Source organism: Rhea pennata, chromosome 9, assembly GCF_028389875.1.
Source record: "Rhea pennata isolate bPtePen1 chromosome 9, bPtePen1.pri, whole genome shotgun sequence".
Taxonomy (NCBI): domain Eukaryota; kingdom Metazoa; phylum Chordata; class Aves; order Rheiformes; family Rheidae; genus Rhea; species Rhea pennata.
Window position 1 is genome coordinate 18,853,394 of NC_084671.1, and position 14,217 is coordinate 18,867,610.

The 14,217-nt window shown below is 40.3% G+C and overlaps 1 protein-coding gene across 7 annotated transcripts in view; it reads right to left on the reverse strand.

Annotated features, from left to right (window-relative positions):
• AGFG1 (ArfGAP with FG repeats 1) overlaps positions 1-7,235 on the reverse strand; it is a 35,454-nt gene extending 28,219 nt beyond the window's left edge. For all 7 annotated transcript variants that reach the window (XM_062583063.1, XM_062583061.1, XM_062583060.1 and 4 more), the window contains exon 1: positions 7,021-7,235. In XM_062583063.1, the coding sequence (XP_062439047.1) occupies positions 7,021-7,187 (167 nt within the window). In that variant the 5' untranslated portion in view covers positions 7,188-7,235. The remainder of the gene's footprint in view (positions 1-7,020) is intronic.
• Between the last annotated feature and the right edge of the window lie 6,982 nt (positions 7,236-14,217).

The window sequence follows — 14,217 nt, forward strand, 5'->3', positions numbered from 1 at the left end:
AAAGGCTGAGGTAGTTTGTGTGTTCTACTCAGACATTTTTTCAGTAAATTTCTCAAGATGTTCAGGCTCCACATTAAACCAAAATTAGCAACCTAACTTCTTTCACTGAGTCAGTTAAATGCATAGTTACTTCAGAAGTAAGCAATACTATTATTAAAATACAGAACTACCTAAATTTCTGAATATTCATTTTAAGACATACCAATTTTAAAAAATATCTTAAGAGTTCTGTGAAGCTAAAATCCCATGAGTTTCAGATCTGTTGCTGGTATTAGGTCTTTTGTTTTTTTCTTTAAACATAACTTCTTGCTGTGTGTGTGCGCGCAACTGAGTAACTACATTTCACTAAGCCACACTGCAGATTCACATATTAAGGGACAGCACAGAAACAAAAGTGGCTTCTAGCCGACATCTCGCACAGGTACATTTCACTAACTACTACACCATGATCACTGTCCCTTGCTTTTAAGCTAAGTATAGAAGTGTTTGTTTATCTTTGTCTGTTCAATTTACTGTTCTCACATTGAGGAACATTCACAATTAGATAGCTATAAACTATTATTCCATAATCATTGTAAAAGTTGGGATTATTCACTAATTCATTCCCATGTTCTTCAGCATGCAAAGTGCATATAAATGGTCACACTACATTACATTGGACATTCATTTTTACAATGAATACAGTTGTACTGCTGTATCACATGCTTGTCTGCAATCCAAAGGCATTGCAAAAATCACTTAAGTGGTAGAAAACACACGCGCCTACTGTAAACAAATCTTAGTGCTCTCCATTCACATTTATATGAGGAAATGTGCATCTTCAGTTCTGTTAAGCAGCAATTTTTTTATATGCATTTAAAGCACAGACCAGATTGTTTGCCCTTGATAGTCTAACTAGAAAGATTTCCTTCCACATAACACACTCTTCAATGAAGACTGCTTAAGAGTTATAAATTTTAAGTTATAAAAATGTTTCCCTATTTAAAATTTACATCCAAGATGAATTCTCATTTCTTTTATACCCTCCAAAGCAGCCTAGTAAAGGAAGGAAATATGCCTCACTTCTAACGGACAAGCACAACACAGGAGTGTCGGATCTCTTGTATGGTAAGAAAGAGTATGTCACCCCACGAGCGATCCAGGAGACTCACTGGATTCACTAGAATCAATGAAATTTTGAGCATGACTTTAATGCTCAGAATTGCAAAGTTAGCAACCAAGCTGCAGTACTGTACACACGAGTATTTATTTTTTAAAATGTTTAAGATGGCAAGGAGGGAAAAAAAAAGTCTCTGAAAAGCCTCTTATACGAAAGCAGAATAAGAAGTCAGACTGCAGCATACAGTGCAAGACCAGAGGCCGCATTACACAGCATACAAACACAACCCAAGGACGTGCACAAAGTTCCTTAGCTAAACAACTATACTACCATCAGGAACACTCACCCCCCCCACACATACCTTTTTATGATTTCAAACTAGCTTCAGACACTTTCAATCACATTATCCCCCACGAACTGACTAGAATCCCCCTAGGACAGAACAGCCACGGGATTTATAAAGCTGAACTTGAGAACCAAACCCAAGTACTAAAGCTACTCTGACTTCCTTTACCCTTCCTTACCTACAGAAAACACTTACGACTCAAATGATTCAAAAACAACTCATCTGCACATGGGGGAAGCTGACTGGTAGTCAGCCAAGTACAACTATCCTTTACAGGGAGATAAACCTTCTTTTCCCACAGGAAAAACATATCCAACTCCTCCATTGTTTCCTCTCATCTACTGTCAGGAGCTTCGCACACTGCTAGCGCTTTACAGCCTGCCCCATCAAGGCAGCAAAATGAGTAACTCCCTAGTCGGTATCAACACTCCTCGCTGGCAGGCGGTCACATCCTTCTCCCGAGGCTGCACAGGTACCAGTGCCGAACACTGGTGACCTGCACCCGCACAGCAGCACCGAAACTCCTGCCTCTGGAGCAGAGCTCCTGGGGAGGCCAGCAGCCACTAGCCCAGAACGCAGCCCGCTCCTGAGTCAGACTACTCCGGCAGGCTGCGCCTGGCTGCCAGACCATCACTTGAACACCCCATGCTGAGGTCCTACTCACGTACGCAAGCTTCTTTATACGTAGCAATTGTTATTCCAGGGGAATCGCACAGTGGCCAGGACTTTCAGCTATGAGACTGTCCCCTCCCAGACTGCTCCAAGCTGCCAGCGGCACAGCCTAGAGTAACTCTCTTGTTAAATATCAGAATAACCATGCTTGTTAAAACCCAGCACTTTTACAAAGTAAGCTTTAAAACCACTGATACAAGATTCTGAAGCCTAGCAACTTAAACATTAACATTCAAAACACTAGCAATGAGCACTGAATGTTTGTTATGAGTGTAATTTAATAGCAAATTATGGTTGAACTTGTGACTGCTGGCAGAGGAAACAGTCAACCCCACATTCACCTCAAACAAGTGTTAGCAAAGTTTCAGAGAACACTAGGCAGGAATGGTAGGAGGAGAAGAGAGCAATAAAAAAAAAAAAACTAAAAAAAATAAACCACACACAGACTTCTGTTGGGATGAAGGGTCATTTCTATGAGAGGGGAAGTGATTCAACACCCTACTGTCACTCTGTATCAGATCCCAATATGATCTCAAACCCAAGCCAGTAAAGTCTCATCTGCTAAGAAACAGGAAGATAGCGAGGGAAGTCAAACCTCAAGCCATTTCAGAGCACCCTACATCCCCAAGCATCTTGAAAAAGGTTTGAGAGCCCATGTCACAGCATTCATTTTTGTTTCTATGTTATTATTCTTACAAGAAAGAAAGCATAAGCAGTGCACTGGCCATTCCTGATGCTTGCAGACTTACCTGGAGACTCTCCACCACCTCACAAACTCACTTTATTTTTAACATCATTTTTGATGTTTTGCTCACGTTTAAAACTACACATTTACAAGCACAGACAAGGTTAACTTTTTTTTCGTAATAAACCCCTCCTTTCTCAGCTGCATAGTATCACTGAGGTATAGACACTTCCCTAGCTCTCCAGTCATGATACTAAAAACAGAAGAAATACAACCACATAGGGAATACCCTAATGAAGATACGTATGTATGTACACATACGGAGCCATTTTCCAAGCGTGTTCCTAAGGAGGGGAAAAAGGATTGAAATGTCATGTCAACACAAACAATTACCTTTGCTTAAACATTGTATATATGTAACATTTAAATTTCTGCAATAATTCTGGGGGGAAAGAAACAATAGTTTGTCATTACATAAAGATACGTATTTTTACATTTATTACTGGTATCTGCCATCCAACATTCCAACTTGGCTGACACAGAATTCCCTTCCCCAGGAAGCACAGTAACAAAATCTAAGTTTTCTTTGCTGCTCCTTACCAACATAAGCCAGTAGCACAAGCATCTGAACAAGATACTTCCTTAGAAACCTGAAGAAGGTGGGGTAGGGGTAAATTATCACATCAGATTATACTTGATTTAACCCTGCCTGTATATATATTTTTTTTAAGTTTCCAGCAATATGAAATTTACAGATGTGGAATCTTTCAGTCAAACAAATTTGTCTACTCAAGAATCTTAAAACATGTTAATTTAGGAAAGCTGGGAGCAGACTGTTGAGAAAAGGTACTGAAGTGCTTGAAAGAAAAGATATGCACAGATAACTGAGAGGCAAGGCAAAAAGACATTGACAAAACAAGGGGAAGGATGTCACAAGACGCACAGTAATATCCAAAAAAACACTAGTCACGGCCACTAACATAATCCTTCGGTTCAAAGGATTTCCCCCAAACCAAAAGAACTATTCTACCAAAACAAAACTGGAAGCATTCCTCTAGATATGGTTTTGCTATGATAAAAGGAAGTGTTTTGCTTTTGTATTACAAAATTTTTGACCTAATAATATAGTGATTGTAGGCTATTCCCTCCCACTCTTAAGAAAAATCGGGTATTTCTACATAGGCTTACATTCTTGTCCAACACCAGAGAGCAGAATTATGCAGAGCAAGCACAATACTTTCTCTCCACATGAAAGGAATTTAAGCACAAAGGACAAGTAAAGGTATTTTCAGATGAAACGGCCTTCCATATACTTTCTTCTACCTGCTCCATTTTACAAAGCCCAACTTTTCCTCTGTTAAACCCAACTTGATGAGAGAACTTAAACACTAGATATGATGGAAAAGGGCCTCCTATGTTACTAATACGTTTAATATTAGAGCTGTATCTTGTTAAGTCAAGTCAGTAACAGAACTTTTATTATAAAGTCATCATTTTTCTTCATTGTTTTTAGTAGCTTTTAAATAAGCGAATCAGTCTATTTGGAAACAGCTGAGAAAAAAGTGGCACTTTTTTAAAACTAAATCCAGCAATATTTAGTGTCACTGTCTTTTTATACACAAAATCCTCAGTGTAAGGACTGAATGTGAATGAAAGGGGGGGATGTTTCTGTTTTGGAAGGGGGGAGGTTGTTTGAATAAGTTGTCCTTGTCAGGATGATGAAAAATACTCCAGAAAAACTATGAAAAACTACAATCCAGGCAGAGTTTTAAAGTTTAGAATTAATGGCATCTGGAAGAGCATGCCTGTCCAAGGAGGCAGTGATAATTAACTACCACTAATTGTGATTAGTTCAGCAACCTTACTGTATTTTGCATTGAGCACTTTATACTTGAAAGAACTGGTTTACTAGACTGCAAAAACATACTAGAAAATAATTAATTAAAACAGGAAGCAATGCAAACCAACCATAGAGCATACAAACAAGATGAAATAATAATATTATTAAAGTCTTACAGTAAAGCAAGTGCTGTGAGGTAGAACGGAAACAGCTATTAACAACTACAGAAGCAGCAGCACTTTTAAACTCCTTTACCACTATGTGGTTTCTTCCCAAGTCACTTTTCTTCACTGTGGAATTCAACAGTGAAAAACATTGTTGTATGCACAACTGTTCTGACAGAAGTATCCTTGGGCTTAAAGTGTTAAAAATAACAGTTTATAGTTTTAAAATAAGCATGATCTATCCTTGCAGTAAGTCTCGTAATTAACAAAAAAAACCCCACTGTCTAGGTTCTTAGGTGTTAACCATTCTATGTGGTCTTGCATGCACAACTTATGAAAGCGTTTGCAAGCCAACATGAAAGAACAAACAAACGTATTTCAGAACAAAATTTTAAGGAGTCCCTTCAACAGCTCCAGCTCTAAGTATAGGTGTTACTAGCTATAACAACTAAAAGTGCTATTTGTGTTTTTTTTTTTAATCACACAAAACCACCGCATTTTAGAATAAGAGAACTACTTGCATCTTACAGTACTAAGGCACTGACAGCCCTTTCAGAAGGCTGCTTGCTCTCTTTAAGCATGGTGACTCCTAAAGGATGGCCAACTTAACAGCAAGTGACAGCTGTCCCCCACTCACTGGTTGGTTCACTGCAAGTACATCCTTTATATTACCGTATATTGGACTAGAGACTTTAACAGACTAAACATTGGCCAACACATAAAATGAACAAGTCCTCTCAAACTCATGCCAAATGTCTCATCAAAACTCAGGATATATTTGTCTACTAAGGTTGCAAAGCCTGAAAATAAAACAAAGTGTCTTCATGGAGTAGTCTTATGTTGTCAGTTTAACCAGTAGGAACATGTGCAACCATTAAATGAGCTCTGTGCAGTAGCTTAAAATAGTTTCACATGCCAGCACAAATAACAGTTTGCAAACAGAACAAACAATAGCCAGAGCTGGCTGATTAAGTACAACGTATATGTCAAAAACTAAACTCTTTTTCACTCCACAACTTGAATACATAAGTGTGCCAAGCCCATTCAGAAGTCTACAAAAAACATAAATAAGAAGGGGGGGAGCAAAGAAAAAGAACAAGCCTAATTATAAGTCTACTAGCATAAAAGGCAGCTTGTTCCATGTAAATTCAGCACAGAAATAACATGTTTGCTTTGTTCTGAATCCCTATGTAATTAGCAACTTTGTTCTAAAAGGAAAAAAAAAAGTGCAGACCTTACTTGGAAGGCATCTCCGGGGTAGTTATTTAGTGTCTCTTAGTAAGGGGCTAGGAATCAGCTCTTCAAGCTCACAGTGCTTTTCATGAACTCAAATCCTTACAAAAACAAATCTGAATTATCTGACATATTATTTATCACCTACTCTGCCTTGATTTTTCTCAATTCCACAAATACAATGCCACAGGAAAATAAACAACCAAACAGATTTAGCTATGCAAACAGTATCATTGAAGATAGATTTTTTTTTTCCAAGTTATGTACGAACAGCTGATATTCTAATGAAATAAACTGAAATTCAGAACTGAATGATCTCAATCGTTTTAGTTTTATATACACTACTTCAACAGAAGGGTGGAAGAGGGAGGAGTAGGAGGAGGCCCACGCAAGAATGAGGAACAGAAAAAATGCAAGCCAGTCTATCAGGGCAAATCCTTTAAAAAGATAATGTATAATTTTGTAGGAAGTAACAAATCCAAGCCAAAAAAAAAAAAAAATACTGTGACATTTTGAGTTAGGTATACTAAAGAGCCTAAAGCTAGAGATTACGGCCTAAACTAGAGTTCATGGAGCTGTTTCACAAACTACCATTAAGCCTCATCTGATACCTGAGAAGCTACGCTGGTGATCTCGGCGGTATTTTTTTTTAACGCGGGGAACTCCCACTGCCCGAGACAGCATTATCCTCCCCACGGCCGCCGGGCGGCAGGGAAGCGGGCGGTGGGCCCACGTGCCCCTCTCCTCCCCAAAGCACTCTCCAGCGCCGATTCAACTAAGTCTTCAACGATCCGGGGGGTTCTGCTGCCGCTGCCCGGAGGGAGGAAACCAAAAAAGCCCTGGAGACGGCGCTTCCCCCGCGCCCCCCGCCCGGCCCGGGCCGCGGCAAACCGCCGCCCCCGCGCAGGCCGCGGCAGGCCGGGCCCGCGCCGCGCCGCGCCGCCCGGGCCCGCGGGCGCCCGGCCGCGCCGCCGCACTCACAGGATGCCGGAGCAGGAGGTGCACACGAAGCTGCCCACCGTCATGTCGGTGTAGGTGGGGCCGCGCTGGTCGCAGTCGAAGCACTTGCGGTTGGGCGGGAGGCTGCTCATCTCCCGCAGCAGCTTCAGGTGCTTCTCCTCCTGCTTCCGCTTGGCGCTGGCGGCCATGGCGCCGCCGGCGAGGGCACGGCCCGGCACGGCGCCGGGCCCCGCTCACACCCCGGCGGCGGCGCTCCGCGGCCCGGCCGGCGGCGGCCGGCACCGGGCGGCGGGGGGGCGCGGCGCGGCGCGGAGGGCAGCCGGCGCCCGCCGAGGCGCCGCTCGCGCCGGCCGGCCGGCGGCAGCGCGGGGGCGGGCCGAGGGCGGCGGCGGCGGCGGCGGCGCCAGGCCCGGGGCGGCTGAATGACGAGCGCGGGCGGAACCTGCGCGACACCTTTACGGGATCAGACAAGGAGATGGCGGCGGAGCGGCGGCGTCCCGCGCGCGCGCCGCCGCAGCGCCCCCTGCCGCGCGGGAGGACGCGCGCGCGCGGCGGCGGCGGCTGCTACCTGGCCTGACCCCTCCGCCCCGCCCCCTCCGCCTCGCCCCGCCCCTCCGCCCCGCCCCCTCCGCCCCGCCCCGCCCCGCGGGGGAGCGCGAGGCGCGGCCGTTGGGGGGCGTCGCCCAGCGGCGGGAAAGCGGCGGCCGCCGCCGCCTGGACGGCGCTCCGCGCCGCGAAGGGGCGAGGAGCTGCGGCGCGGCCCTCAGCGTGGCGACCGCGAAGGCGGCAGCGCCCGCCGGGGCGTTCCGTAGAAGCGGAGAGCGAGGCGGACTTGATCGCGCAGGGAGCGCGGCCACGCCGCGGGCACCCCTCTGCGTGAGCAGCGGCCCTGCGTCCGCCCGCTCCCTGTGAGGACAGGCTCAGTGAGCGGCGTTGCCATTTTCAGATGGCAACTGGGTTTGTGAGAAAAACATCGGGGTTTGTCTTCTTTTGTTACTGAGACCAAACCTACACAGTGTCCCCAGTGCTTGTGGCTGTCAATGCCCACCCAGATACTCTGTCACCCGCGAAAAGAAAACGGCGCCGCCTGGCCCACGTTGCTGGTGGTATCCTTGAGGAGACCTTGGTTCTGCCGCGGAGCTGCCACTAAACTGTAAAAAACGCTTTTTTTTATTTATAAAGGCACTGTGTCTAAAGGAATGTTTTTCAACAGTGCAAACTATTTTTTTTAAGAATTATTGAACAGAATTTATTTTTGGTGATTTAATTTGCAAAACTGCCTAGCAACAGCATGTGATTAACATCTTTTAAGATTTAATGATTTGCCTATACTGTATATTTAGGGTCTTGTTTTGCATCACTGACGTCAGTACATATTTCAGTGTTGGCTTCTGTGGGAGCCAGATCTGATCCACAGTGTATTCCTCATAGTTTTATTAAAAAAAAAAAAAAAAAAAAAGGGCTAGTGTTCAGCATCAGCAATTTGGCATTCCTCCACTGATTTCTCTGGAAGTACTAATTCACATGAGCTGAATGACCAGTCGTAAAACCAGGATATAACACACTGATTTCAAATATTTTCAGTACAGATGTCAGGAGTTTTCAGAGTGAAAAATAAACATCATTGTATCATTAAATAATCACAAATGCATAAATAGGATTCTTAAAAGCAAACATGAGCTATTTCCATCCTTATAAGGGGCAAATTCTCCCATTATTTTTTCACTTTTTTCTGAAATGCTATTATTAATGTTATTCACAAGCTTTCTTTTTTTTTCCTTCTATTAAACGTGCTAGTGACAACATGGAGATTGTCACTTTGTGTATGAGCAGATGACCTAAATTTAAAAAAATAAAGTGTAAAGGTTAAAAAGCATTTTTTTTCCTTGAAAAATACTGTGAAGAGCAATGATTGGCTAGAGCATCTGCAGATAGAAGCTAAATACAACTTTGATTTTGTTTCAACTGGTCAGAGGTTCTTTGAAGCTGAAATGGGGGTATCCACTTTAATTGTTTGTGTCATGAATATATTTGCATGAATATAAACAGTTATTAATAAAACATGTTATTATCAAGGTTGTCATTGCCACTAAAATGTAGGACTGAGATAATAAGAAAAATCCTAGTACCATTTCAGTCAATCACAAATTTCAGCAGGAATCTCCCTACTCTCATAGTACAGTAGATCAGGCTCTGATTTGTTTCATGAACACAGCTATGATATTGTTCATAGCCAGTTCCAAGATGGAATTGTATTAGTAGACACATTCCTTTTTTAGCATTCATTTGTTTTAAGAATCACATTTTAAAAATATTAGCCCTTTCCATTCCATGTTTTATAATAAAAATTTATACCAGGAAATTACATAATATGATTTCACAGGGTTAAGAAGATACATTCCAAATATCCATAAGATCTATGGGATTTGGATTCTTCCAGAGAGTGTGAGCACATTCCTCCAAATCTTAGCTTTCTACATCTAAATCATACCATCTTGTTTTCCATAGGAATCGGTGCTTGAGAAATGCAAGTACTTAAGTCTGAATTTATATGTTATATTTAGACATATATAGGTCTGAAAACTGGCTTTGGAGGTTGACATACCATCTTTAAGTATTACCCCACATTATTTCAAGCCCTGGTTCACCACCTCAAAAACAGTGGTGTAACCCTTAGCATTCCTCCACTCTCCCCTTTTCTATTTTTTGTTGCTCTCATTTGTAACTCACAGCTACCATTAGTTTCCTCAAAGCAAACAACTTGGTTTTTCTCTAAATCACTAAGGGCAACAATGCACAAATAATACACATTAATAAAACCCGTACATTGGCTTTACTCTTCAGTTTTCTTTTTCCTCATGTAGTCTTCTGTTTCTCTACCTTAGAACCTGAATTTCTATTCCTACAGCTTCTCTGTCCTCATTTATTCTTCCTTCTCTCCTCCTAATGATCAGATTTTTGCTTTTGTGGTCGGAGATATACTGGCCAGCTGTTTATTCCAAAAGTACTTAATCACAGCTGCACCTGCTACAGCTTTTAGCATTAACATTAATTTGCTAACAGAAAGTATAACAATGGCTTCTTATTCTTGCAACATTTTTACGTAAAAATAAAAAACCACAAAACTTAAAAGCTAGCTCAGTCATGGGCAATCATTTCCGAAAACATGACTTAAGCACGTCCTTAAATATGAGATAATATGGATATAAATTATAATTTACAAGCATGTGATCTAAGGAAATCATTGTCAGAACCAAAAGAAACAAGTGTCTAAGAATGTACATTTGGGAGATGAATAAGACAGCCACCATTTGTCGCTAAAACTGAGGTCAATAATATCCATTTTAAAGCAATTAACCCAGCAGGCTAAGTGCTGTGAAAATTATCATGCTGAAAGACTAATGGGCTATTTAACCATCTTGCTTCACTACTGATGGGCATACAAAATTAATCCTGGGATTAGGTATTATAGGATCTATGGTAAACTGCTACTACAAGATTTGTATATGAAAGATTTTCTGAAAATACTTAGAAAGATCATGGCAAGTCTGTCTGATAGCAATGTTCACTGATACACTCTATTAAGGATTCAGTCAACTGAGCATAAATTAATGTCTTTGGCCTTATTTGAGCAGTATCTTGTTGTTAATAAATAGATACATTTTAGTAAAAGATCAAAATAGGTTAAAGTGTAGCAACATTTATACAAATCATTATAGATTGTTGACAATTATTTAAAACAAGAAAATTTACCTGTGGGAAATAGTCAAATATGATTGATTTACAAAATTGTGCATGTTTGAAATGAAATTTCCCTTTGACATTTCCCATCCACTGCTGTGATATTAACATAATAGAAAATGTAAATGATTCATAACCCTGTCTTTACCCATAAAAGCAATTTGTAGGAAACAGATGTCACAACAAAAAGAATGGCATTATCACTTCTGCTTGTTTATTTTTCTGTAATGCACAAGTTAGCGGTCTTTAACTTTTCTAAGCATCATATTGTGGTAGCGTAACATATACCTAATTCCTTTTGAGTGATGTAGTCAAATTGCTGCGATTTTCAGCCATCACAGCAATGAAAATCAGAGAGTCAAAGCAGAAGTGCTCGTTCTGAGGGTGATGTGGAAGAAGGTGAAGATATAGGCTGAGACACACAAAATTAAGAGATAGCAGAAAAGCAAGAACTGTCAAAAAGAATGGAAACGTGGACAGCAATAGCAGTTTTTTAACCTCTTTCCTTGGCAGTTTATGACCTACTGCATAATATATTTATTATTACAGTAGCTTTTATAGGATTAAGTGAGATAGATTGAAGCTGTGTGGAGCCAGGTATCAGGCAATAAGAGCAAGATGCGTACTCTTCCCTTTGCAGAGTAAACTAGATTTTTCCTACTGATCTGAACAAACCATACTAGTTTTAAAAGAAGGATCATAAAGATGTAGAATGCCTTTTCAAAGTTAACACACTAGATGATTAACATCAGAGATGGTAAAAAAAAAAAAAGTCTCTTTGTTCTTAACTTGATGTTCTACTCTCAGTATTAAGTCTAAAAAAATGAAGGAAGCATTATAAATAGTAATTTAGATGAGCTTACAGTCAATAACTTTTTTTCTGAATTGTTTTTTCTAAATTGCTTGAATGGAAAATTTGAACTGAAATGAAGTGGCTGCATCCTTATGTTAGTGGTGTTAAAAATCTGATTCCTTTTGCCTGAGCTAAATCTATTACCATTTAATTCAGTTGAATCTAACTGCAGCTTTGCAATGGGAAAGACTGAGGTTTCTCCACAGCAGTTATCCCATGCACCTCTCTTCATTTTCTAAAATTATCTAAACTAACTTCTAGCATCTCTCTCACGGAAGCACTTTCCTTATGCTTTCTTCATCTTCTACTTTTGTTTTCTTCTCTTAAAATCAAAAAATATATATCGGTCAATGGAATAAAGAGATTAATCCTGTTACTGAATTTTAGCTGTTTAGGAAGTCATTCAGAAGAGTAAGCAGCTTTTTTTTTTTTTTTTTTTTTTTTTTTTTTTTTTTAATTTAAATTTTGTTTGTAGTTGTTAAGCAGCTCTCCTGGCTGGACTAGAAGTACTATGGGACCTGTCTTGCTAAGTTTTCAACTTCTTTACTGTCTGAAGATGTACAAGTTTCTTCAGGTGCTTTGACTATTGAACAGATTTGATAGTTTCAGTGGAAGGGTTTCTGAGTGTGCCAACTAAGTGTAATCTAGTCCAGTTCAACAGGAGGCTTTCATATCCAGGGAGGCCATTTCAGCAGACTGTCTTGTTCCAAAGTTACAGATTTTTTTTTCATTTTTAAATTTTATTAAGAAAATTTGATAACTCAAGCATCCTTCTCTTCCTCTTTACTGGCTTGGTCAGCAATGTTGAAAGGTTATCAATATTTCAACCTTATCTCTTTATTTGATACACTTCTTGAATTTCCATCATGCTTTAGGCATACCAGATCATATTGCAGTTCGTAATCACAGACTAGGTAGTGGAAAGAACATGCCTATATACAGTTGCAGTGAAGGAAAAACATCCATCACAGGAACATCTTGTGTTTGTATTTTGTTTTTCTGTTCATCCTTATAGTGCCATTTCCTTATTCTAGGATATATGCCAATGCTTTTACTGATGCTTTTTAAATTGTCTTAATTTTGTCATTATTCTGCAAGTTCCTGTAGTTGAACGATGTTTTATAAACTGTACCACAGATCACAGGACATTTTGTGAAATGGTTGTTTCATGCTGCTCTTCAGAAGAGCATGCCAGAGGAAAATGAAACCTTTTATACTGAAAGCATAGTATATTCACATTTGTTTCTAAAAGGAGCAATACCAAAAAATGGGGACCCATATCATATTTGATGCTTACTGCTTCTTGAGCATGTTAGCAATACACAAGGCAGTCTCGAGCCTGTAGGTAGATGGGAGAGGCTGAGGAATGGATAGGAACCAATATGACCTAAAGCAAGAAAGAAGCAAATAAATGACCTTAAGAGACAAAGATATAAAAGATTTTAGAGATGGAAGGGCAGTTTAAGGCAACCACTCTACCTAACATCTGATTCTATATTAGAAGTGGAAGAGAGAGCTAGGTATCTATCTAAATAGATATCTAATCTACAAAAAAAAACCACTTTATTATTTAACTACATTAAATACTACAATGGGAGATGTTCTCCCAGTTCTCTGGATAGAAAAAGCTCAATTTTCACATTGTTTATCTAACAACTTGTATCTTGAGCTATGAATGAGATTTGTATACAAGTCTGTTGCTTCAGTAGCTTTTCCACTTGATAATGAGCATTTCCTGTCTGTTTTCTGTACAATTCCCATTGGAATGAAGAAAGGCCTTTGTTCCTCTCCACTAATGAATCTAAATTATTGATTAGTCTAATTTATGGAAACTACTATCAGTTACTGCTATCTTAGAACTGCCTCAGATTTGATGAGGAGAATTACGGGTAATTTGACAAGCGTTTCCACAGAGGGAAGTGCAACGTTAGAATAGACCGGGAAGGTAATATTTTTAACCAATGTACTTTTTGCCCTTGCCTTTCAAAATTTACATACTACTCTTCAGACCTTGTACAAGATTGATAAACAATCTTTTACACTGCAGTGAACAAATCAATGAACATACAAACACCAGTATGATAAAAATCATGGAAACATCCATTTAGATTTGAAATAGGTTGTGAAAGAATAGTATGTCAGTGCACAGGTAATGGGGATAGACCTAACAGTACAGCAAAAGTTGGGAAATAAGAGCTTTCAGATGGCAAGTACTTGGATAGAAGAATGAAAGAAATAAGCTATGTAATGTGCATATGGGGAAACAGAGTTCTTTGGTCACAGTTTCCAAATGAAGCTATTTTAGAAGTTGATTGACAAAAGGAAACCTGATCCCTCAAATCAAATCTAATGTTTCTCATTACTGTAATTTTCAAGATGGGAGGTACTGTCATCAAATTTTTCGCAAGAATCCCCAAGAACGTATCACATCCAAACTGCCGATCTGTTATTGAAGGAACGGCAGACAGAAGGCACAGTGCCTGGCACTAACAACAGGTCAGAAGTAAGAGGGCACTAACAAGGTGCAAAGCAAACAAACAAACAAAAAAAAAACCTGGAGAGCAAAGTAAAGGCTAGTGCAGTTGCTGTGAATAGATACAGATAATCCTTGGTAGCTGCAAATA